Here is a 25,834-nt window from a genome sequence, read left to right on the forward strand (position 1 = left end):
GGACTTCAGATGGTCATCTTTGCCTTTTTTTGCTACTCTCAAAGCCCACTCAAACCCTTCCATAAAAGATTAATGTTGATATATAGGTGTATAGTAGTGTGATTTTTTTGACCCAAGACATTTTAAAAGAAATTTTCAATTTTGAGGAATTTTTAAATAAAATGCTTTATATTTCTGTAAAAGAGAAACTTCCCACTTAGCAACACCAATTCAGGGTATATCAATACTGTGTTTACCCTCAGCTATTAGAACTAGCCAGAATTATTGAAGATCCATGACCTCTGAGTAACCCCGGTATGCCAGACTTTCACTGGACCCAACTGAAGACTTTCCTGACCACTGAACAATGGGGACTTATTCTAACCAATTGTGCAGATACAGATGCACTTACTTTGTCCTATTCAGTGGTAATTTTCAACCCTTAACTGGCATATCTACCATGAAACTCCACACCCTTCTTCCTATCACTTCAAAACTCCTGACATCCCGTCTCCCCCAACTCCCCCAGCTTCCCCAACCCTCTTTCCCAGCAAATTACTCAGTGAATGTCTTCACTGGTGTGAATTTCTTTGCTTGGCTAACAAACCATCTCATTTTTAAAAAGCCCTGGTAGTCTGTTTTATTCTGATACTTCTTATACACTGCATGAGAAACAACTACTAGTACTTTGGTTACTGTTTGATGTGGTTTAACAGACTCCCTGTGCCCCTGAGGGACAGTGGTAGCTGAATCCTACGTTCCTGCTGAGTCGTTTGCATGTCATTCCATGGGGATTGGACTTTAAGGGTACTAAAGGGGACCAAACTCATTCTCATATATTTCTAAAAGAATTTAAAGCATGCTGCATTTTGTCTGTCCTGTCAGTTGTTTTTTTCGCTCTCATGACTTATGCAAGCCTTTCCCTGGAGATGACCGAGGGGACGACACATTTTGTGATGGACTATCCCAAGGCAACCATAAACCCAAAAGGGTTTTCACTGGGGGCATAGAGTGTGCCAACAAAAAGCTACTCCCTAAGACGTGTGCATGTTGCCTCATCTAGTCAATATTCCAAGTGAAACCTAGCTTTTATCATTCTAACTTGATATTAGATATACCCTGGGCATGACAATGGGATAGTTTTATATAGCCTTGTAGAAATGCTTTTCACATTTCCATCAATCATAGTTGTAGAATCAAGTTGGGTCCAGGCTAGCAATCAGATTTGCATTAAGTATTTGAGTCATCACTACCAGTTTTTTCATTAAGTGACCTGAATATGGTCCTAATAATGCTATTAACCAACCATGTAACTGTAAGAAATTCACTTATTTTGCCCACAGTCTTTGGAGGGAACATATTCCTGTCAACACTGATTTCAGTTTAGTGAAACTGATTTCACACTTCTGACCTCCAGGTATTTAAGATAATAAATCTGTGTTATTTTAAGCCACCAAGATTGTGGTAATTTGTTGCAGCACCCACATGAAACTAATGCATCCACTTAGCCATATTTATCTGCTTTTCAAAAGCCTAGGCTTAACATTATCTTTAAACAACAGTTAACTCTTACTAAGTGACCAGCATGTATATGGAACTAAATACCATCTTTAAGCACAGGTGTTACATATATGTATATATATATATACATATATACGTATTTATATATAGTCATATCTTTTATTACTATGTGCTAGAAAACTGAAGTAAACCGTTTTATCTTGGTAATGTTAACTTCAGAGCAAACTACCTGGACTCACATCTCAAACAAATGGAAAGGCAAGATTCACGGTGCTGTGCTGAGCCTTTTGTCCTAGTACTAGGAAATTAACACCGTCTGCCTCGCGATTATATTTAATAAATAGCAAAGTGCGTACAGATTATTTACGACAGTTGTCAAGACAAGCAGGTCCTATGCGCGTGGTTCCCAGCAGTAAGAACAAACAGGCGTTGGCAGGAACCGTTTATAAATCCTTCAGTACCGTCATTCCGAAAGTGGAGTTCACTGGCAACCTTCAGAAAAACGTCCTGCTGCTCCTCACGACGCACTGGAAATTCAGCGGGCGCTGGATTCACTTGCTGTCAATGTGCAACAACTGCTCTTTGCCGTTTATTACCAAGGACTTCAACTCTCCGTCTTCTTCCACTTCCACCCTTTCTTGGCCATTCTCAATAATTCTCTTGGTGGTGATTTTTTTGCCATTAATGATTTCGGTGGACGTCGACATGGATTTGAAGTTACCCGCCCCAGCCCGACCACAAGCCATGGAGAAAGAAGAAACGCCCCCATGGCCCTGGGAACCAAAGGAATTAAATCCTGTATCAAAAGAAGGAAAACCACCCCCGAATGCTGGAAATTCACTGAAGGTGGAGAAAAGGGGAGCGGACCCTCTGCTTCTGCTTCCCCGGGAGCTCCTCCGACCCCCGAAAATGTTCTCAAGCGGGTCTCCAAAGAAGTCAAGCGAAAACGGGTCCCGGCCACCGAAAAACTCCCTGAAGACGTCGGCTGGGTCGCGGAAGTTGAAGACATATTCGAAGGGGTCTTCGAAAGGCCCCGCACCGCCTCCGCCACTGCCCTTCACGCCCGCCTCGCCGTAGCGGTCATACACGTCCCTTTTCTTGGCGTCGGACAACACCTCGTACGCCTGGGCCACCTGCTTGAATCTCCTCTCCGCCGCCTCCTTGTTCTCGGGGTTTTTGTCCGGGTGCCACCTGAGCGCCAGCTGGCGGTACGCCTTCTTGATGGCCTCAGACGAGGCCTGGCGGGGCACGCCCAGCACCTCGTAGTAGTCCACCATGTTGGACGGCCGGCACGGCCCACGGCCCACGGCCCACGGGCACCGGGGCAACGCGGCTGGCAGTCCCGGGGCGCCGGCCCGAGTGCCCCGCGAGGCCCGCCGCTCGCGAGCGGCGCCCCTTGTGACGTAGCGCCCACCTCATTGGTCGAGGCCGCATCCCAGAATGCAGTGCGTGGAGGAGCTCTGTGAGGCCCCTCCCACCCAAGGCACCGCCCACCCGCCGGCTCCTCCCACCCCGCCCCCTGTCCTGGGGTAAGCTCCAAATAGGCCACACAAGAGAGGAATTTAACCCGTGGAGAATGGTTTTCTTAAAGCTGGCTTTCCGTTAGGCTTCCCCTTGGCGTTAGCTATAGGTAGGGTGGTAAGAGTAAATTTAGTTTGACCCTGGGTTGAAGGACAATCATACCATTTGTCTAGGAAGTCAGTTCCCCAACTCTTTGGCCTCAGGACCTGTTGACTTTTGTTTATGTAGGTTATGCACATGGATACTTACTCCGTTAGAAATGAAAACATTAGGAAAATTCGTTAGCCAACTTAATAACAATAAACCCATTACACACTATATAAATCATATCTTTCTGGAAAGATAATTTTCAAAACATAAACATTTGGTGAAGGTTTTGTTTCCTTTTTTGTTTTTTGTTCTTTGCTTTTGCACATCTCTGGCTTAGTAGAAAAGAGCTAACTCTTATGTCTGCTTCTGCATTCTACCTATTGCTATATCACATGTCCTGCAGCCACTGGGAAACTCCACTGTACACTTATGAGCAAATGAGAGTGAAAAAGTTGGATATCATTATTACAGAAGTACTTATGATTTTGCAAAATTCCCCTGAAAAAGTCTTGGGGATCCCCAGAGAGACTTGGCGCCTAGCAATATCAAAATGATTAAAACTTGCTGGCCCTGTTTACAGTACTGTGGCTAAACTTGGGATGCAGTGATTGTTTTCACTAAAACTGCTATAACGTGACCACGACTTTCTTTTAGGCATTTCTCATCATCTGACTTCTTGCCACTTTCTCATTCTCTCTCTGACACTATATTTTTTGCTTTGATAAATGCTGAGGCAACACCAATAAAGGTCACTTAGCTCTAAGAGGAAAATGATTAACCAATGAATGCTAACATATCATCATAAAGGGTAATAGATACAAAAGAGTGCGTGTGCTGTATCACCAGAATAAACTGTCAAGTTTATATCACCTTGAGAGACTGAATGGAAAGCCCTGGACTTGGCACTTGGTAAACAGTAGTAAGAAGCTGATTAGGAGTACAGTTCACTGTGAACAAAGCAATGTGGGAAAGTATAAAGCATGTTTGGGGAAGAGTAAGTGACCCAGAATGGCTGGAGGGAAGGAGGCAGAGGGAGAGGTCAAGCAGAAAGGCTAGAGAAGAGGGATCGGGTTGAACAGGTGGGCTGGGTCCATTCCAGGGAGTTCTGAGGGCAAGGCTAAAGAGTCTGAATTTTAGTCTGAACCCTCGGAAGCTGCTGACCAAGGTTTCAGGGTAGGGCCGTGCAGGGGACAGCTGATGCTGGGAATTAGAAGGGATTGATAGGGGCTGGGGCCTTTGGGGGCTGAGGCCCTGAATGAGGACCATGGCAGCTGGGTCTGAAGAGTGTAGAATCATCTGGCTTCAGTACTTCCTTACTTGGATATGAGGTCTATACAAAAACACTTACTGAGTGCTTACGGTCTGCAAAACCGTGGGATGGCACCTGAACGAGAGAGTGATTCCAAAGCTGAAGACTGTAAGGAATATCTAGTCGGATGTGTGTGTGTGTGTGTGTGTGTGTGTGTGTGTGTGTGTGTGTGCGCGCGCGCGCAGAGAGAGAGAAACAGAGAGAGACAGAAAGAGAAACACAGAGAGAGAGACAGAGAGAGACTGAGACAAGTAGTAGAGACAGATATGCAAACTGCTAAAGAATACAAGACAGAATAAAACAAAATGCTACAGAGATTCAGGGAAATGGCTTTATTTCCCCTGGAGGGGCCCATAGATTCTCCAGAGGACAATGGATTTGTTAATGTAGTTCCTTTACCTTAGTAACAAGCAGCTCCAATCTGATACTGTCAAAGGAGCCAGGAGTGTGTGGAATGGTGGGTTTCTTAACTACTGGCTTCAGCTTCAAAAGAAATCATCTTCCAATGGGTTCCAGGAACTCTCTTGCAGGCACCCCCCACTGCATTAGCCCCCCAAACAAGACCACATCTCACCCTGCCTGCAATTGCCTGGTTGGCTGTCCACTGGAGCATGCCTCACAGGCAGGGACATTTCTAACTTTGGTTTTCTAGCATAGTGCCAGTAGGGTCAACCTTTCTCATGAATATTTGGAAAATGGGAGGATTAGCAATGGGTTTTGCCTGTCAGTCCACTCAAGTTCTAGTGCCGAAGCTTTATTGGATTGCTTGGTAGTGGTTCTTGCTCGTAATTCTTGAGAGTGAATTGTGGATTGCCTGCTATTCATATTAGTAAACAACATACCCTAGTCACGGGCAGAGTTGTACCCCAAACTATCCATGTAAACAGAGGCCTCAAAAAGTTCTGAGGTGCTGCGTGATGCAGAAACGTCATAAAATCATTTACAAGTGGTGACTGTGTGTTCACAGCCCTTTGGATCCGTGTAATCTGCAGATGAACTCTCATGACATTGACATTGCAGAATTATTGCCCTTAATGTTGAAATTGGACTATGGATTTCAGAATTGCAGACAAGGGCACATCAATGAGCCAAGGCATTGCTCTCCCAGAATCTTGGTCCTGGAGAATGCTTGGGGGGGTGGGGTGAGCGTGCATGTGGGCACATACATGTGTGCTCTCATATATAAGCATATACAATACAAGACGGGAGGTCAGTGGAGGAAGGATGGTGGTACGAGGAAAAGGGACTCTAAGTACCAGAACAAGAGGGGCCCTGTGAATATGCCCCATAAGACACTGAAGTTTTAAAGTTAGCTGTTTCTCCATGACCCTCCTAACAGATCCCCAAATATGGCGGCCAGTGTTGTCCATGGTCAGAATATTGAGATCTGTGCTTTCCTCCTGGGATTATATAAAACAGCAATGGATCCCAAAAGGAAAGAGTGAGATGCTCAGTTCTGTCTGCCCTCCGATTTGCCCTTTCCGCAGGAGGGGCATTTCTGTTGGGCAACTGCCATATTTGTTCCCTGATCTTTTGGGGTACCAGCTGGGGCTGGGTATCGCTGTGTGAGCACATTTGGTCCCAAACTCCTGCCTTCTGCCGTCTCTCCATTTATTTCGATTGGGGAATCACTGTGGGGATCACAGCTTTAGTTCTGACTCCTAGTTGGTTGTAGATTTCAGTCTCAGCCTGACATATTATTGCCTGGGCACTGCGAGAGGCCGGTATGAGGGCAGTTGTGGTTAAGAGCAAGGTCTCTAGTCTCTGCTGCCCACAGCCTGGGCCTCAGCTCTGCCACTTGGTAAATGCAGGAGTCTGGCAAATCACTTTGTCTCTGAGCTCAGTGCCTTTGTTTGTAAAATGGGAATAATAGTATCTGTCTTTACAGAACAATTCCAGGGGATTATAAGTAATGCTATAAAGTGCTTATCACCATATTTGGCACATAGTACATGCTCAATAAATACATATTTTTCATACTGTTTTTGTTCACTTCTCCCCTTTGCGTCAACCAGGGCATCAGAATTCCCCTAAGTGTCTTCCTTCCCTTGGACGTTGGGCCTGTGTGATGAGTATAATTTAACTTCTGTTTGGTTATCTATTTTGGTCTCTTATATACAGAGTTCCTCTCACTGCCTCGGAATGAATACAGATCTGTCCTTGGAAAGGCCTTTTGTGCCCATGTACTCAACTGGGTTCGCCTTGCCCTCCATTCTCTACTCCAGCAGCATTCATTTCCTTCTTAGTCTGTTTCACAATCTCTAAATTGTCTATTTATGTGTTTAAATTGTCAGTCTGTCTCTCTTGATGGAGCGTGAGTGTTGGGCAGGTGGGAGGCTCATCTGTAGTGGTCTCTGCTGGAGCCTCCAGGCCCAGCGCCATGCCAGAGTCAGTAAATATTTGTCGGATGTATGAATCAAAGATGATGGAACCACAGAGAAGGACGTTCGTACAGGTTTCCATGATCTAAAGGTGGGCTTGCAATATCATGTTCTTTTCTTTCTAAAAGGCGTATTCACCTTTCTCTTCATTTCTGGAAAGGCACTCTAATTTGTTACCATATAGCCTTTTCCTTCTCAGGTAACGTCCTCTTGGCCCATGGAAACACTAATTTAATGGAGTCAAAAGTGCTAGAGAGGCTTTGCCTCCTCCGTTTGTGCAAGCATGTGATTTGAGTGGTTGCTAAAGAATTCCAGCCAGTTAAAACTGTTATTGCCTTTTAAGTCATCTAGTAAAGCTCTACGCTCTTTATTTCTAAAAGTAAACTTACTGCTACCTTCGAGTGACAGGTATAGTCACATGACACCATCAAACATTAACTTGGTGTATAGATTGCTTGTTGCAACATGTAAGTGGGAGAGGACAAACGTCTGACAGATGAAAGTCTTGGTAGTGAAGGCAGGGCACCATGGCCGCAGGGTCCCAGGGACCACATCCACTTGTCCTGGGTCTGCTGCTGTGTGCCCTTGGCCCTTCTGTGTCCCAGGGCGGGAAGCTGTTATTGGTCCCCATGGACGGCAGCCACTGGCTAAGCATGCATGGGATCATCCAGCAGCTGCAGCAGAGGGGACATGACATAGTGGTCTTGGCGTCTGCTGCCTCCGTGCATATTACAGAAGGAGAATTTTACACCTTGAAGAGGTACCCCGTGCCATTCCGAAGGGAGGACGCGGAAGCGTCTTTTATCGGTATTGGCCATGATGCATTTGAGAGGCAGCCTTTCTTGCAGCGCGTGATCAAAACATACAAGAAAGTCAAAGAGGACTCCGCTATGCTCCTGTCTGCCTGCTCCCATTTGCTGCACAACACAGAGCTGATGACGTCCCTGGCAGAAAGCAACTTTGATGTTGTGTTCACAGACCCCTTCCTTCCTTGTGGCTCTATTGTGGCCCAGTACCTGGCACTGCCTGTTGTGTTCTTCTTGAATGCACTGCCCTGCAGCCTGGATTTCCAGGGTACCCAGTGCCCCAACCCACCGTCCTATGTGCCCAGGAGTCTGTCATTTAACTCGGATCGCATGACCTTCCTGCAGCGGGTGAAGAATATGCTGATCGCCTTGGCAGAGAACTTTCTGTGCAGTGTGGTTTATACCCCGTATGCATCACTCGCTTCGGAAGTCCTTCAGAAAGAGGTGACTGTTCAGGACCTTATGAGCGCTGCATCTGTCTGGCTTTTCAAAGGTGACTTTGTGAAGGATCATTCCAGGCCCGTCATGCCCAATATGGTTTTTATTGGTGGGATCAACTGCGCTAGCAAAAAATCATTATCCCAGGTGTGTAATTGGAGTGGGAGCTTTACAAGCTTCTATTCTAGCAAGTACTTTGGAGAGATGCATCTGCCACAGATATATGCTGAATGAGCACACAGGTGCAAGTGCCCTCTTTTGTGCATTTCTATCTTGCAAGTCTCCTAGGTCAAGCTGTCATTTATGTCCGTCATTGGGATCATTTTTTCGGTTGTTTCTTTGGATCTGAGACTTTAGGAAAGTAAATATTGGGCATTTGAGTCTGTGGTTCCAGGGAACAGTCATCAGTTAGTGGTAACTAGGGTTAAATGCCATCCACACCCCCAGAGCACCGGGTTCAGGGTTCCTCGCAGAGAACAAACGTGTGCAGGACGCACCCTGCCTTTGATTGAGTCAGGGACAGAAGAGTCAAGATTGCTGGGACAGTTTTTGACATTTATAGATCCCAGCTAGGAAAGCTGACTTTATGATCCTGGTTAAAGTTCCCATTTCTAAACATTCCAGCTTCCTAACAGCCAAACAGAAGATCAGTGAGAACAGAGACTTGAAGATGGTGAGGGAAAGAAAGACTGGTGACCAGGGAAGCTTCCTGTATTTGTAGGTGACTCTGAATGCATAATGATAAAGTCCCTTCTCTACTAAGCAGTCTTCAGCCTTTGGTGGAAAGGGAAAATGCATTCTCCGAGCCAGAGGGCAGCTGACTTATACAGAGAGAAGTCTCCATTCCTGGTCCCTGATTAGTCCATCCTCATGGAAATGAGGACTCCAAATCCTTGCAATTTGATTGCTCTGAAAAGCACTTCCTGATTGGTCAGAATGGAGCCTCTCTTATTGGTCGGGGAAGATGCTGATGGGAATATAGCAGCGCAGCTCTGATTGGATGGGGAAAGTCTCAGTCCTATAAGTTGAAATAGGATTCCAGGAGCTCCTTTATAAGGTCTGGCTCGATGGCAGGAACACAGTGCCAGCAGGCAGTTCAGTGTGGGATGCAGGCAGCTTAGGGCAGGTTTCCTCTTGAAGCACAGTTGGCATGAGAGGCCCCTGTTTAGAAATAGCTGCGAGGCTGTAAACTTGACCTCAGTTAGCCACCGGGAACAGTGGTAAGTATCTTCTTTCCTGGGATCAACGTACTCTACACTTCCATTTGTCTAGTAGAGATTATCTTATTCCTGACACTATTGGTAAAAGTCCTGAACTTCAAGAATAAAAACAAAATCTTTATTCAATAAAGAGAGTCCACAGAGAGAGCACAGACTGGCGTTGGACATACCTTTGGGATGCCTGAAAGACGAAAGATGGTAGAACAACATGTAGAGCAAAGGAATGGAACTCAAGAATTCCCTGGGATCATTCCTCTCTCAGGGTGAGACACCGTCTTCGTGGACATGTAGAGATTCAGAGATGATATCCGTACATACATGTTGGGTCTGGGGAAAATCGCCAAACAGAAGATCAATGAGAACAGAGACTTGAAGATGGCGAGGGAAAGAAAGACTGGTGATCAAGGAAGCTCCCCGTATTTGTAGGTGACTCTGAATGCATAATGATAAAGGGACATGTTTCCAAGAGGCTAAGTGCTTAATAAGGATTCGTGCAAAACCAAAGACATTTGGGAAAGGAAAATCTAATAAACACCTGGAGCTAAAAATACTGAACTCTCAGCATAAGTTAGGGACAATTTCATAGACCTCATTAGAGTGGGCAAATGCTTCCACTTTAGTGGTCTCATCTTTTTGGAAGGTGATAAGAAGTGGGGGAATTGCGGGCTATGTTCAGTTAACACATTGCTTCACTCTTTGGCCATTCCAAAGTCTGTAAAGTTGCAGGAAAGTTTAGGGGAAGTTTGCCAAATAGGGGGTGGATCTCACCATGATCGAATCCCATAAGACCTGGTCCAGAAGAGGCGTTGGCCACGATAATGCAATCGGCACAGTTTGTGATCTGTAGATGAACTTCTACGCCATTTAAACTTTAGCCAAGTGCTATTATTTAACTTTGAGTGTTTATGGTCCTGTGGGTCCCACTGGTGCAATCACACCCTGCTGGTTGCCAAATGAGTGTGGGAGGGTGTGCAAGGGAGGGGAACTTAGTTTCAGCCCTTTCTAGACAAGGTGACACGTAAGAGTGGGTTTCATGAAGGGGTGAAGAGCCTATGAAATTAGACAAGTTGTTTGCCTTTGCACAGGGAAAAGAACTTACAGGGTGCTTGGAGCCGAGCTCTCTCTCCCCAGAAATGAGGGCTGGGTGCGGACCTAAGGAGGAAGCACCTCAGAAAAAGCATCCCACACTGCAGCCAGGTGGTGGGGAGGATAACGCTGCCCTCCTTGACCTTTCAGATGAACCTGACACAAAAGGCTGAGAGACACCGTCACTAGAGCCACAGGCCCCAAGACAGGCTGGGGCTGGGGAGGGTGGACTGCCAACGGGCTGGCCGTGGAGGAAGGCTGCTCAGGATTTGGGCTTTACCGGTCATGCTCAGAATTGAGCTTGGTAGGAGGTTCTGAAAACCGTGCCTGCTGTGCCCTGTCGGAGGCCTCCTGCATCTCACATCCAGGGTGACCACTGTCCTGGTTTGTCCAGGACTGTTCAGGTTTTGACACCAGAAGTCCCATGCCCCAAGAAACCCCCAGTTCTGGGCAAACCCTGCCACAATCTCACTAATGCCCCCGGCATTCTTTGTAAACATTTAAAACCATTTGGAGACTCTCAGGAGGTTGATTAGCTCATCAGTAACATACAGCTGGGGGGCAATTGCCCCACTTATGCCTTGCCCTATTTCCTGTAAGTGCATCAGCATTGTGTGTTCATGTGCCCCTGCACGTGAGTGCAGGCAGATATATGCCTGTATATGTGTGCATGCACTGTGCATGTTGCCTGAAGACCGGAGGGTTCTGGAGTTGGCTTTGAAGGTTGGTACAGATCAGGCTGAGCTATGATTACTGCCAAGGGTTGAATTTAGAGAGTTCCGTAACTCTCTTCCTGGGGACACTGTGACCACTCTTATCTGCACGTTCCTCTTTCAGCACTCTGGCTAATGCTGCCATTCTTCTGATTGCTGCATCCTTTCAGAGCTTTTGTTTCACACCCATCTCAAAGTCTGTTCCTTATCGTTTCAGGGATAGGCCTTGTGATAGGTCACGATCTGCAATCTGAATTTACTGGTTGGGAATCCCTGCCATCACTGTTTCTCGCCCCATAACGCACAAAAGTTTCTGAAATCCCATCCTGCTTCAACCAAGGGAACCACAGACTGCTCTGTACAACATTCATTAGTAGTTGTAAGATTCATTATTAACTAGAAAATCAATCCCTGCTTACAGTTCAAATAAACCAACATCACTCTATTGAAAAGAAAATTACTCCCTGATGAGAAAGATGACTTAATGGCAATAGGACGCCATTAGCAATAGGAAGGACTTTGAGTCAATTCAGCCCCCAGTTGTATAATGATGCTACCTTGCGTGCAGCAGAGAAACAAGCTGGTGTGATGTATAGAGGGTTTGTCACACAGCTCCTCTCTCTGTTCTTCACTCTTGAGTCTTTGGGTCATCTTGTCCAGAAGTTTCTTCAGAAGCAAGTCCTGTTGTTATCTTGAGCTTCATATTTAAAGAACCGAGGCTGTAATGCCCATAGGTGGTGTTTGTTGGAGACAGTGGGGTGGCCTTCTGGGTGTCGTCTTCCTCTGAGACAGTGATGGACATGTCGCTGTAAAGGATCCACCTCGGGAACAGGACGAGCAGCGTGTGAGGGTTGTGTGCTGGGTGGGTGGACACCAGGGGCCTGTTTGTCTTTCCCACCAGTGGCTTTCGTAGCCAGGGTTTACTCACATCCCCTTACTGACCCCGCAAGGGGCGCAGATCACTGATGCACGCTTGGCCAGGGTTTCCGTCCCCCACTTTTCACCTCATACCTAGGGATGAGCGTTTTGCTTTTTACAGTACATTACGGAAGCAGCAAAGAAAGATTCCAATATATTTCTGCATATTCTTCTTACTAAGGCAGGAAAGTTGATTTACACGCTTTAGAAAGCTCTTCTCCAGGGAAGATGGAAAAATGCAAGGTTGATTGGTTAAATTTGAGGGCTGAGTTGACACAAATACGATCTACAGTCATCCAAATGTATCGGCTGCCATGTGGGAGTCTCTGCGGCAGGCTGCAGGCGACCAAGGGCTGTTAAAGATTGTCTCCACTATTCCAGTTTTCTTCCTTAATTGTGAGCTTGAGCCGTAACACTCTGTAGCTTTGTGCTTTGACTCGATTCGTTCTTTCTACATAAAAATAATATTCCAGAAACCTTGAGAGTGATACAGATCTTTACTGTAGACTTTCTTAAAGAGGCAGTGCAGGAGTCTTAGAGTCTGTTAGAAAGCTTTCTGAAATCGTCTTTGAACAGGTTTCTCCTCCCCCCAGTGTTTCTGTTCACAACTGAAAGGCTCTCTCCTCTCATGAGGCCAGCTCACCATTCCTCCCTCCTGTCTTCTGCCTCTTCTTCTGCTCCCTCTTCTGCCCCCTTCCCTAAAGTCTGCTCTCTCCCCAAGAGCTTCTCAGCTGCCCAAGCCTTTGGGAAGTGGATCTGGTCTTTTCTCTGATTATTTTCCCTTTGGAAAATTAGCACATTGCCTGGATTCTGCATCTCCAAGAAGAACCCAAGAGATAACTCTGCAAGCAGGAAGCCTTCCTCCTTTGAAGGGGACTAAGGGAGGGAGAAATGCTATAACACGCGTTAATGCTTTGTGTCTCTATCACACACACACACACACACACACACACACACACACACCTTTAATCGCATTCTTAAGAGGAAGCTGATTCACAGCTTAACGGATGCAGTGACCCTACAAATACGAGAAAAAAAGTCACCAGAAATTTCTCTTTGGCTCTAGGAATTTGAAGCGTATGTTAACGCCTCCGGAGAACATGGAATTGTGGTTTTCTCTTTGGGCTCAATGGTCTCAGAGATTCCGGAGAAGAAAGCTATGGAAATCGCTGACGCTTTGGGCAAAATACCTCAGACAGTAAGAAGATTCCATACAATTCTTTTCTATCTATCTTCACAAGAGTTCTAACCCCAGACTTCCAGTGTAGTATGTAAACTAATTCTATTAGTTGGACTTTAGACTTGGATTTTCCCTGCCACTCCCCAATTATTAATCCAAAATTGTTCTTTTTGCCATTTTACTCTTAACTGCTCTATTAAACCATGGTCCAATTCTCTTGGAGGCCTCATTTTCTCTAAGAGACTCGAAATTGTATTAAGGAGAATTTATTTTAAAAACAAAATAAACAGGACAGTGATTCTTCATATTAAATAGAAATATTTCTCCAAAAAGCTGTTGGTTAGGACATCTGGATTTATTTATTATATTTCTACTTTTATACTTCTACACCCACTCATTTGATTAAGTAGACCTTCCCTCAAAGTGCAAAAAAGTGCAAAAATCATAAATGTACAGCTTGATGAATTTTCACAAAACCACAGAATGTTACCAGCCCCCAGAAGCTTCTTAGTCACTACACCTCCCACCCCTGCCAAGGTTATGTTCATTCAGAGGACTCTGCTTTCTAGTTACCATAACAGACTTTTATTTTTCTTTCTTTTTTTTTTTTTTTTTTTTTTTAAAATCTTATTATGTTCTTTAAACTCTCTTCTTGTCTGCAAGGTCCTGTGGCGGTATACGGGAACTCCACCATCAAATCTTGCGAAGAATACAATCCTTGTCAAGTGGCTGCCCCAAAACGATCTGCTCGGTATGTGGAGAGGATTTGATGTGTAGGTCAAACCAAGGTTAAATTAATAAAGTGGCTTAGGCATGGCCATTCTAAAGGATTGTTTAGCTGGAAAATATTATGGCCAACATGTTCCACATTGCTTTTTACCCAGTGGGGCATCTCAACCCACATTTTTGTCTGCAAACTTCCGCAAGGGCCACATGTGGATAGCATCGAGTCCTTAGAGTGTATTCAACACCTAGACGATGCCAGAATGTGAAACTTGGCAACTTGACCACTAGCATCCCTCTGTTTTTGCTTCCCAGGTCACCCGAAGACTCGTGCCTTTATCACCCATTCTGGCTCCCATGGCATTTATGAGGGAATCTGCAACGGCGTTCCGATGGTGATGCTACCCTTGTTTGGTGACCAGATGGACAATGCAAAGCGCATGGAGTCCCGGGGAGCGGGTGTGACCTTGAACGTCCTGGAAATGACCTCTGAAGATTTAGCAAATGCTCTGAAAACTGTCATCAATGACAAAAGGTAAGAGAGAAGGTACAGGGAAGTACTGCTTGTGCTTTGGCCATCCCATTCGCAATAAATACTCAAATGTGCAAACAAATATGTAAAAGTCTAATTTGTAAGTAAGACACTTGGGGGGTTATTATCATTTTATAAAAGGGTGCCTTGATTCTTATACCTTTTATCATAGACATGATTTTAAATATTTTTCCTGGTAGATTTAAAACTTAATTTATATATATATATATAAAGTTACCACGATAGATGCCTGATCTATAAATTCCTGTAAAGAGAAATATTCCATTATAAGAAGCATAGTGTCCATAAGATAAAAACAAACCAGGTGCTTAGAGGTACAGCTTTTCCCAGCACTGAAGCCTGTGAGAAATTTTATTCTTGGGGATTTAAAAATGGCAGGAGTTCACATGATATCACTTAAAATAAAAGGCTTATAATAAAAGCAAGATAAGTTTGTTCAAATGTAGTTCTGAATATGATTTAAAGGGCAAAAGCCATCAGATCTAATGATCTCTGAAATTTATTGTATGGTTGTCAAGCTCACAGGTAATATTGGCTGATCAAACCGTATGGAAAGAAGTGATGGCCAGGGCTGGCCTCCATCCAACAATCAATAATGTATGTATGAGTGTGCACGAGTGTGTTTGTGCACATGCGTGCATGTGCGTACATGTGTGTGTGCCTGTGTGAGTGCATGTGTGTGTCTGTGAGAGTGTCAGGAGCCTTCACCTGTAGTTGCTTCATTGCAGAAGAGACAGCAGTCAGGAGGGCAGGTGTGGAACCCTGGAGTGTGTTCAGACGGGAGGAGACACGGCATAGGGGGGCACAGTGAGCCAGGACAAGGAAAAATGGGGGGGAAATGATGGTGCTCACACGCACGCGGTGCCAGTGGATAGAAAAGAAACGGCCACATAACCCCAGTGTAAAGTGTACTGACTTTAAAGGTACTGACAACCTGCCCAGAGCAGTTGGGGGCATTCTCATCCTTCTATTCCAATTGGTTGCTTCTGGCAGTCGGGTTGTCAGCGGCAGGCCGTGCTGCTCACACATCAATACCATCAAAACCTGACCTCTCCATAGACTGATGAAACGCGTTGCTGACACTCACATATAATTTTGATCTTTTATTCAGTGGTATAGACAACTACTGGAAACCTAAAACTGACTTGGTACAAGATCTCTGGTACATTATTATTTTTTAAAAAAACGCTTATTATTTAAGTTACTAACTAACTTCATCTATTTTTGAGCCATCTCTACCTGACTGTGAATCTCCATTTCCCAACACTCTAAGCTTGGACTGCACCTACATAAAACAAAGAAAAACAGAAAAAATTTAAACCGCAGACTATGCAACCAGGCCTTAACAGGTGCTCCATAAATAATGAATGAATGAATGTCCAAGAAAATCTACCTTGAGTCAGAGAAGATTTATACAAAAGGAAGGTGTTTAACCGGCTGTTTCGCCAAATAGTAATATTACATTAGAATAATATTTCCAAGTAAAATGACAGACATGTCTAATTACTCCCCAATAAAAGTGTCTTTTTTCTCTTCTCTCTTTTCTTTCCCTTTTCCTTTGCTTCTCCTACACGTCCCCTCCACCCCCCTCCTCTTGCTCCTCTTTCTCTTCCCTTTCCTTCCCTTTCTTCTCCTAGTGCATGCATGCTAAGCGTTAAAGCATCCAACCCATTTTGGATTTGGATGTTCTGATTCAGCTCTCAACACTGTGCAAAATAAACAGGAATCTATTTTGCTTTAACAGGCTGCATAGACACAGCCTCATGTTAAATTTAGCTCTTGGATGGTTTGCTGTTTCAACAATCAAACTGAAAATGTATACTATTATCTTGGAGATGGCACTTAACAATGGCTTTGTACTTTGGCTAGATGTGATTGTGTACAAATTCGAATGGGAAGTAGTTCATAATTTCTGACATGATCTTTTCTTTTATTTCTTTACTATATTACTGTAAAGAAAGTGTAATCTAATTTCCTACAAAAAATCACTACAAAGAAAAGAAGAAAAGTAACAAGCAGGTTTTGAATTCTTTTAAATTATAATTTTGACTTCCGGTTTTCTTTCTTCTTTTTAAGAGGTAAAGAACATTGTGTGTGCGTGTGTGTGTGTGTGTGTGTGTGTGTGCACGCGCGTGCATGTACAGGCATGTTTTATTTGCTGGTTATAACAGGGACACATTTCCTCTACCAAGTTTGGGAAAATCTGGTAGCGTTTCTAACTGGAACTATGGAAGCAAGCAAACAAGCATAAAAGGAGGATAGTTCCCTGCCATCGGTGTCCCAGGCATTCACATAACTGTCTTTATGTTTAGCTATAAGGAAAACATCATGCGTCTCTCCAGCCTTCACAAGGACCGCCCCATCGAGCCGTTGGACCTCGCTGTGTTCTGGGTGGAATTCGTGATGAGGCACAAGGGGGCGCCACATCTGCGCCCCGCCGCCCACGACCTCACCTGGTACCAGTACCACTCTTTGGACGTCGTTGGCTTCCTCTTGGCCATTGTTCTGGGAGTCGCCTTCATTGTCTATAAATGTTGTGCCTTCGGCTACCGGAAATGCTGTGGGAAAAAAGGGCGAGTTAAGAAAGCTCAGAAATCCAAGGCACACTAAGTGGGTGACCCAAACTTGCAAACAGATTCAGTGTTAAATTCATGTTATGCTTATTGAAGAGATACTTTGCTATAAGTGAGACACCCCAGAGTGCATTTTAAAAATAAAAATAATTTAATTGCTAGTCAGTCAACTTGGTAAAAATATGGGAATGTTTTCTGCCCCTTCCAGTACCTTTAATCTGGACTACACTTGCCATCTTTCAAATGACTTGCCAAGAGGGTTGGACAGGTCCCTCTTTCCCGCTGCATTACTTCTCCTAGAAATGGCATCTTTTGGAAGCCACAGCTGCCTCCACCTTGGATAACGGTTCTAACATCATCTGGCTCCTAACAGATTTATGGCCAGGCTCTTGTGATCAATTCCTTCAGTAATAATGGCAGGTCCTAATTTAAGCTCATGTTTCACAGACGTCACTTTGTGTATTTAAATAAGGAAACATTTATTTTTTTAGGGAACAGTGCCTTATACTTGAAATGAATGAATGACAGAGTCTTTGGAGAACCGTGTGTGATTTTTTCCTTTGGTGGGAGGAAAGAATGACACATAATTGATGGGTGGTGTGTTTGAGAGGATAATCATTGCTTGTGTCAAATGGATCTGAATTTGATAAAAACTCAAAGTATAGTGTCTGGCAAGTATATTTTTCTCCAATGTTTCCCACAACTAAAAACGTTAATAAATTTATCTAAATTATACTTTGTAAGTGTTCTGCTCTTTATTGGTATTGCATTTATTTATTGTTAAATTCCATGTTCTAATTACAAAAGTAATGCATGATTACGGCAAAAAGATTGAAAAATACAGAGGTGTACGCGTACACACACAAGAAAATTAAAATCGCCCATAACTCCATTCCTCAGAAATAATGATGGTTACTGTTTTGGCAAATATATATAAAATCTCGCAGCTACACCAGATATGTCCAGGGTTTAACATTCTTCACTTCACACTATCACGATCGTTCTCCCCAGGTCTTTGTATAACATTTAATTTGTTTTGCGCAGCCAAGGACTATTCAATTGCATGGATTTATCAGGATGTATTTAACCACAGCTCCGGGGGGGGGGGGGGGGGGGAGTGTCCACTTTTATTTTCTTCTATAAAAAAAGACCTCACTGAATGTCTGTGGGGACAGAGTCCCAGAGAGCAGTTTCCAGGCTCTCGGCCTCACGTGCAAAGGTGCTGGCTCGGTTATTAGATGGCCATCAGCTATAATCAGATGACCATGCCCTGTGGCTGGGTGACCACCAGCTGTTACCGGTTAGCCATTAGCCACTAATATAACTGCTGTGGCTACACTAGGGGGTTGGTCGGTTGGTTGGTTAGTTGGCTGGCTGGCTGGCTGGCAGGCAGAGAAGCGGACAGCGGATTGCAGCTAGCAAGTGGGGTTGTTTGGCAGAGAAGCAGATGGCGGATTATGGATTGTGTGGATCCTACTTCCTGTGTCTCGCCAGGGTGGGGTGCAGGAAGACCCCGTGTTGGGGTACTGGCGGATGTTTGCTTTTGTGTCTCAACCAGCCGCCATTGAGCATATAGTGGTATGACTCCCCTATCGATGGCTCTGTTGGTGTTCCTTTTTGGCCTCACCCTATCCTACGTTCTTGTGCAGGAAGCAGGACCAGACACCCTGCATGACAATGTCCTAGTAGCTAAGTCTTTGCACACATTCATGACTATTTTTGTGGGAAAGTGCTTTACAATAAATCAATCATAGTCTCAGCTTGGGTTCCCCTGTGGCAAGGATTCAAGGGCAAGTAATTTATTTGGAACTGAAGGAAACCCTGACAGGGGAGTGGGGAGTGGGATGGGGACGGATGGCCGCCAAGAAGCTGCCTCGCCTGTGGGTGACTGGAGCTGAATCTCTCTGGTTGACACTGGGGACCAGTGCAGAAAATACACCAGACTTATCCCACCAAGAAGCAAGGCCCTTGGGTATCTAAGTACTCGCCTTGCCAGTGATTGGCTGCTCCCAAGTGGTGTTAATTTGCCCACACTTCCCGTGAGCATGGGTGGCTCCAAAGGCCAGAGAGCTCACAGGAGAAACAGGACGATGAGGTGTTGGAGGTGGGCTCGTACACTAAAGAGGTAAGAACACAGGGCATATGGGTGGGCCCTGCCACGCTGCACCGCTGCCCTGGGCAAATGGTTTGAGATATTCCCAAACTGCATCCTGAGATGGTGTGACAGCCAGGTTCTCACACATCTTCAGTATAAAATAATACCTTGTTTAAAAAAAAGCATCTGTTTGATAAGCGAAAAGTGGGACCTTGTCTTAAATTTGCTTTTCTTATTATGACTATTAAAAGTTGAATTTTTTCTTACTAGCTTATGAGCCATTTGTATTTCTTTTTTGGTTCCTTTGCCTGTTTTCTGAGAGGGTGTATTGCCCAGAGGATTTGCTCGGAGGGCTCACTGTGCTAATGACAGTATCTTCTGTCATGTGCTGTATGCATTTTCCCCACTTGTTCTTTGCCTTTCATTTTGTTCAGACTTCTGTTTGTTTGTTGCTTTGTGTTACATGTAGAAGTTTTAAGGGCGTAGGCTTCCAGTGGGTGTCTCCTGACCCTGGCCCCATTTACTCCTTTCCTGGGCTGCTTTGGGAACACAAGTTCCCACCACACATCTTTGTTGGAGCCCTGTGGTAATGCCTGGACTATTTCCAGCTTCCTTCCAGGCCCTTCCCCGTTCATCCAGGGACCATCTTCCAGCCTCACTGCTCATGCTCCCTGCTGCCCCCACCTCTCTCAGGGACTCTGAGCTTCTCTGACCTCCAACCAGCTCGTGGTCCTATGCACCTTTGTGTTTCTAGCCTTTACACCCTCTTGTTTACAAGTAAGGGGACCCAACTGGGGACAGCATAAGCAAAAATGGGTCTTTTTGTAAGGAAACAGACTTCCCAAGGACTCGAGTCTCATGACCAAGCCTCTGGAGGGGCTAGGCTGAGGTGGAGCCCTCTTGCCCTCTCCTGTCCCTGTGTACTCCGGGAGCTGGCTTTAGTCTTTCCCCTCTTGGTCTTCTTCTCTCCTCAGTCCCCAGATCCCTCAGCTACAAGATCCCACAGGACACAGACCCCCTTATCCAGAGTTCCGAATTCCTGAGAGAAAGAATCTGATTCATCCAGCTAGGTCAGGTATCCATTCCTTGTCCAATCAGGAGTGGTGGGGGAGGGATTGCAGAAGGAAAACATGGCCACTAGGAGCCCATAACCGTGCTCCCAAAGGTCAGGGAAGAAGGAGCCTTGTGAGCTGGGGAGATGCCTCAAATGTGTCTACTATTTTTTCCACTTTCTGCCTTGGCCCTTTCATGCATTTAAGCTCACAGGTTTCTACAAATACAATGTTTTATTTTCAAGTTAGTTCCCACAGAAGCAGAGGCAGGAAGCTCAGTAGAGTGACAGCATACGAGAGTAGCTGGTTTTATGAATGGATGGTATGTGAGTCAAATATGATTGTCATAATCTGGAAAAAATAATTAAAAGTGTTTTTATTTTGGAAAACCAAGCAGGGCCCACTTCCACTGTCTTCATGTTTTCTCTGGATAACGTGTTCAGGGCATGTCACTTTTTGCCATGGCTTACGCACTCACCACGCGTGTAATAAAAAATGGCCCCTTTCTCCACCCCTCCTGATCACCGTGTCCTTCACAATGTGACTTTGTAGCTCTTCCCACTAAGAGGAGAGAGCTATTTCTCCACGCCTTGAGTCTGGGTTGGCCTGTGGCCTGCCTTGGCTGATAAAATGTGGCAGAGGTGATGGGTACCGGTTCCAAGTCTAGGGTGCAAGAGGCCTTTCTGTTTCTGCTCACTCTCTTGGAACCCTGTCCAGCTGCTGTGAGGACAGCCTGGGCTAACCCTGATGAGAGACATGTGTCCCAATCATCTTGGTCACTTTGGCCAATAGCTAGCCAACAGCCTGATACCTGTGTGAGGTCATCCTAGACCAGCCAGCCCTTGCACAACCCACCATCTGACTGTTGATGCACGAGTGACTCCAGTTGTGCTTAGCTGGACAAGGCCCAGACCAACAGAACCACCTAGCTGACTACCCATAGACTCGCGAACAATAGTAAGTGGTTGTCAGTCATTATGTTTTGAGGTGGCTTATTACACAGCAAAGGCCAACTGATACATTCACTTTTCGTTCTACATCCATGACGTTTCATGTGTTGAGTCTTTAGACCCTCAGAGGACAAAGAGGAGTCAAGGTCTGAGGGGAGTCAAAGGAGGTAGGGCAGAGGGGCTATGAAAGAAGGGGCACATGGTAGTTGTTTCTATATTAGCGTCTGTTCCATATTGGTCAATATGTCTCCAAAGGGCAGACCGAGGAACAATGTGTGACTTTTGTGTGTGACTTTTCTGGCACTGTATAGAGCATGCTCACTTACTAACCATCCAGATCCAATGAAGTAGAAATCGGTTACAGAGAGTAACGAACTTCCTGGTATCAGAGATGTTCAAGCAGAGACTAAGGAACCCGCTCTGGGCAGGGAGGGCAAACTCTGAGCAAATTTACACAGTCTTACACCTAAGTGGCTCCGAGTCTTGTTCTGTTGCCCAGTAATGCATAGAAAGGTTTCCGGAGGCCCATATTTCATTGCTCACACTGGTGATCTGGACTCTCTCTCACAGTTATAAGTGACAGGGAAATCTTTCGGGTCCCACTTTTGATTTAAGGAAACAGGGTCTCTGCTTCGTTGAGGTTCTTCATCTTCTAAGTATTCTGCCAGTGGGGACCCCCTTCCCCACGCCGCAAGTCCTTGAGGAAGAGGAGTTCTTTTTTCTTTGTCACCTCCTTCCCTGTAGCTGCCCTGACCACACCTTCCCACCCTGGGGCCCTATGACCACATCCCCAGGGGACGCCGTTGTGAATCACCCACCCCCTCCCCACTATTTTCCTTTCCCAAACAGGCCACCGTACTTCATCAGACATGTGTTTAACAGAAATGTTTAACGACAACATAATGTGAGATTTTTATCACAGGGCCCTCTGCACCCCTCAGAGCCCTCAGGTGACAGAGACTCAGGGAGGCAGTTGGACCTTAAAGTTCCAAGGGCCTGGGCCCTAACGGTGGTGATTCTAGTGAAGCCCTCCCGCTCTGCCAGGAGACCCGGTTCCTCATCCGCGTTATGACTGAGCGGCCCAACTTCTCACTTCTTTGACAATCAATCCCACCACTGTCCACATTCCCATTGATGTGTATTAGGCAATGAACGGACCTTCTTCTTGTGTTGTATTTTTTTTTCCATCGAGGAGAGAACTCTGAGAAAAGGTCAGTATTTAGGTCCCAGAGGAGATCTTTAAAGCATTCCCAGAAGGACAGAGCACAGGATGGCGAAGGGCCCAGGGATGGGCCCTTTCTCCTCTTCTAGGAGAAAGGGTCTGGGGCTCTCGGTCCTCCATCTTGACATCCATGTTGGTGTTTGTCAGTCCTCAAGAAGCTGCTGATGTTGTAAGAGTCCCTTGACAGGACTATGAGAGTTGCTGAGGGGGATTTCTCATTAATCTTTAGTTTTCAGCGTCTAGAAAAGAGGAAGGGAGGGCCCACTTAACCAAGTGTCTTAGTTATCTGTTGCTGTGTAACAAACCGCCATAAATGTATTGGCTTCAAACAACACCCATTTATTATCTCATAGTTTCTGTGAGTCAGGAGTTGGGCACAGCTTAGCAGGGTCCTCTGTTCGGGGGCTCACAGGGTGCGCTCAAGGATGCCCGGCTGCGACCTTCTTGGAGCTTGGTTCCCACCCCCAGCCCCCCATGTAGTTGTTGACAGAATCCAGGTCCTTGTGGGGATAGTACTGAGGCCTTGGATTCCTTGTCGCATGGCCCCCTCTGCAGGCACCTGACGGCATGGCTGTCGCTTTTCAAGGCTAGCAGGAGAATGTTTTTCTCCAGTCTGCTCAAATGGAGCCTAAATGACAGAATGTGATCAGGAGAGTGACTTCCCATCACCTTCACCATATTTTATTGGTTAGAAGTGAATTGTGGGTTCTGCGCACACTCAAGGGGCGGGGATTATACAGGTGGGATGCACCGGGGGTCGTCTTAGACTGTGCAGTCAATGCACCAAGTGTTTTACGAATCTTGTGTCTCTCAAAAGAGACTGAGGAAGAGATGGCAGAAGCAGCCATAGACTCAAATGAGGACCTGTCAGAGGAAACAGAAGAACCTCTGGAGCGAGACGATGGTGGTAAGAAAGACAGCCATGTCCTTGCATTCCTGTCCCATCTTGACCACTAACTTCTTGAGGGCCAGTCCTTGCTGATGCTTCAGTTTCTCCATCTGTTCAGTAGACAGGAAGGTCCCTGCCCAATCACATCACAGGTGGAGCTAAGACTGTGCAGGTGTCAGTGAGACTGGGGCACACGGAGCACCTCCTGTGATGGTCATCAAAGAACCACACCTGTGCCACCTTTGTCTCAGGTACTTTCCAACAAGTCACAAACCTCCTCAACATCATGGACAGCGAGTCAGCAAAGACGGACACTGCTGGGGCAGGTCCCGACATGCGGAAGACGCTGGCCTCAGTGATAATCACAGAGAAGGCCACCACCGAGCCCTGCGTGGTCATGAACGCTCTCATCCGCTGCTTGCAGGTGCCGCAGGTAAGGCCTCCTCTCCCGCAGCCGCTGCTCGGAGCCCAGCCACTGTGGCTGTTGTGCGTCCATCCACCACCCAGCACACATGTATTGATTGACTCTCACAGGTGTGGACTAGGTGCTGGGGTACAGAGATGGGCAGGACTGAGGGCTTCTTGCTCCGTGAGGGCCCAGTGGGGTGTTCACGGTTTTTAAAAGCTCCTCTATTCGGACACAGGTTTGGGAGCCATCATCCTAGAGCAGGGTTTGCTCCTGTGGGCCGACATGGGGCATTAAAGGCAGAGCAGACATGGTGCAGGGACGCTGGGCCAGTTGGGAGACTGTTCCCTGGGGCAGGAGACTGGGGGAGAGTTTGCTGAAGGGAGTGACGGGAAGGGTGACAGGAGATCATGGTGGGCCTTGAACGACACGGGTGAGTTTGGACTAGAGCAGCAGAGGGCTTGTTGAAAGCCAGTGTGGGGGCAGAGCCCCAGAAAGTAGTTTACGGGCTCTTGGCCTCACGTGGAGGGGTGCTGGCTCGGGTAGTAGATGGTCATCAGCTGGGGCTGGTTGGCCGTCAGCTGTGGCCATTGAGCCATTAGCCACTAATATAACTGCTGCGGCTACTAAGGAGAGCCGAGGAGAGTGGAGGAGAGTGAAAGAGAGTCGTCGGTGGGTTGCAGACAAAACGGACAGCAGGTCGCACGTCCAGTGAACCCAGCCTCCAGTGAGACCATAGTGGTATGACTCCCCTACCTATGGCTCCGTGGGTGTTCCTTTTTGGCCTCACCATATCCTGCGTTCTTGTATGGGGAGCGGGAGCAGAGACCCCGCAGGCCTCCCTGCACGACAGTCATAGCAGGCATCTGCTATCTCCTGCCATTTCAAAGGCAGACCCCAGCATCTGCTCACCTGCCACATGGTTCGGCTTCCAGCGTGCTGCAATTTCCTATGCAGCCAATGGGCCACATCAGCGGCAGGAGCCCGCTCTAACCATCGTACCCACACTAGGGCATCTGCTTCATCATTGCCTGGGGACACTAAGGGGGAGTGACCTGTGACATGCATTAAGGTCACCTCCTTTCTCTGCCCTAGGTCCCAGAGGTCCTGCCACATGGCTTGACCCCACAGTGGACGGTGTCCCACCAACCAGTTTTGGTGTTTCCATGTAGGCAGCCACAGCGTTAGGCCCTGGAACACCGCCCAGCTGTCAGTGCAAATAACTAGGGGCCCAGGCTCGTGGCTGATCACCATCCACACAGCCCGTAATTCAGCCCACTGGCTACTCTGGCCCATCCCAGTGTCAAACCAAATGGTGTCCGTTTTGTCTGCAACCCACCGACGACTCTCTTTCACTCTCCTCCACTCTCCTCGGCTCTCCTTCGTAGCCGCAGCAGTTATATTAGTGGCTAATGGCTCAATGGCCACAGCTGACAGCCAACCAGCCCCAGCTGATGGCCATCTACTACCCGAGCCAGCACCCCTCCACGTGAGGCCGAGAGCCCGTAAACTACTTTCTGGGGCTCTGTCCCCACACTCCACCCCTACAGGTTCTCGCCTCACAATCTACGTGACAAGCGTCTTCCGCGAGGGTCCCTGTGTCATATTAGCCTACTGACACCTATGGACGAAAAGAAACGGTAGTCTTAGGAACCAACAATGGCAAATCCCTTCCATCTGGGAGGATACATGCCAGCTTCTTGTCCTGGGAAAGGAGGGTTGCTGCCACTGGCACCTTCCCCGGTTTGTGGTACCAGACCTTTATGGCAGTGCTTGGGGTCCCTTGCATAGTTTCAACATGTAACAGAACAGGGTACCCCATAATAGGCCATAGTGAGAGCACATAGTTTCCTCGCAAAATCATCCCGGTATCAGGACCTCTGTATACTACAGTCACTTGAGGTGGCCACTCAGCCACCACCCCTGGCGTCACTTGCAAATCATGAGTCAAACCGGCCCTCCATGGGGCTATCAGACCCAACCACCGACAGTGGGGGCTTTTGACCTGCCAGGGCCAAGTCCATTGCTGCCATTCCCCTGCTTTCAAGCATGTGGGTGCTGGCAGCAAAATGTTCCCATTTCTGCCGTAGCCTGGCTTTAACAGAGTCTCCCTGGTGGTAACTTGTAATTGAATGGGAGCGGCCGTTTGATGTAGCAGAGCTTCTACTGGCGCGGGCCCTCTCTTCCGTGGTCTCTCATTCAGGACTCT

The 25,834-nt window shown here is 46.6% G+C and overlaps 3 protein-coding genes across 6 annotated transcripts in view; 2 read left to right on the plus strand and 1 right to left on the minus strand.

Moving 5' to 3' along the window:
* The window catches only part of LOC109451503 (UDP-glucuronosyltransferase 1A6-like), a 31,786-nt gene extending 14,040 nt beyond the window's left edge, over positions 1-17,746 (plus strand). For 2 of the 4 annotated variants that reach the window (XM_019739797.3, XM_019739796.3), the window contains exons 2-5: positions 13,049-13,180; positions 13,826-13,913; positions 14,201-14,420; positions 16,751-17,746. In XM_019739797.3, the coding sequence (XP_019595356.2) occupies positions 13,049-13,180; positions 13,826-13,913; positions 14,201-14,420; positions 16,751-17,048 (738 nt within the window). In that variant the 3' untranslated portion in view covers positions 17,049-17,746. Of the gene's footprint in view, positions 1-7,291; positions 8,193-13,048; positions 13,181-13,825; positions 13,914-14,200; positions 14,421-16,750 lie in introns of those variants that run through there. The other 2 variants (XM_019739795.3, XM_019739799.3) reach the window with 2 other exon arrangements.
* On the minus strand, positions 1,813-4,702 carry LOC109451504 (dnaJ homolog subfamily B member 3). The gene has a single exon (XM_088794520.1). It carries the CDS (start codon positions 2,775-2,777, stop codon positions 2,052-2,054), a length of 726 nt encoding a protein of 241 aa, XP_088650646.1. The 5' UTR covers positions 2,778-4,702; the 3' UTR covers positions 1,813-2,051.
* A 4,554-nt stretch (positions 17,747-22,300) lies between the features above and the next one.
* MROH2A (maestro heat like repeat family member 2A) overlaps positions 22,301-25,834 on the plus strand; it is a 41,935-nt gene continuing 38,401 nt past the window's right edge. The window contains exons 1-3 of the mRNA XM_074331576.2: positions 22,301-22,319; positions 23,148-23,237; positions 23,471-23,652. Of these exons, the coding sequence (XP_074187677.2) occupies positions 23,162-23,237; positions 23,471-23,652 (258 nt within the window). The 5' untranslated portion in view covers positions 22,301-22,319; positions 23,148-23,161. The remainder of the gene's footprint in view (positions 22,320-23,147; positions 23,238-23,470; positions 23,653-25,834) is intronic.

This window comes from Rhinolophus sinicus, chromosome 17 (assembly GCF_057876585.1).
Source record: "Rhinolophus sinicus isolate RSI-liver-muscle chromosome 17, RSI-T2T, whole genome shotgun sequence".
Classification (NCBI taxonomy): Eukaryota; Metazoa; Chordata; class Mammalia; order Chiroptera; family Rhinolophidae; genus Rhinolophus; species Rhinolophus sinicus.

Excerpts from the sequence above, each read along its gene's own strand:
- LOC109451504 (XM_088794520.1), bottom strand. The coding sequence starts at position 2,777 with ATGGTGGACTACTACGAGGTGCTGGGCGTGCCCCGCCAGGCCTCGTCT.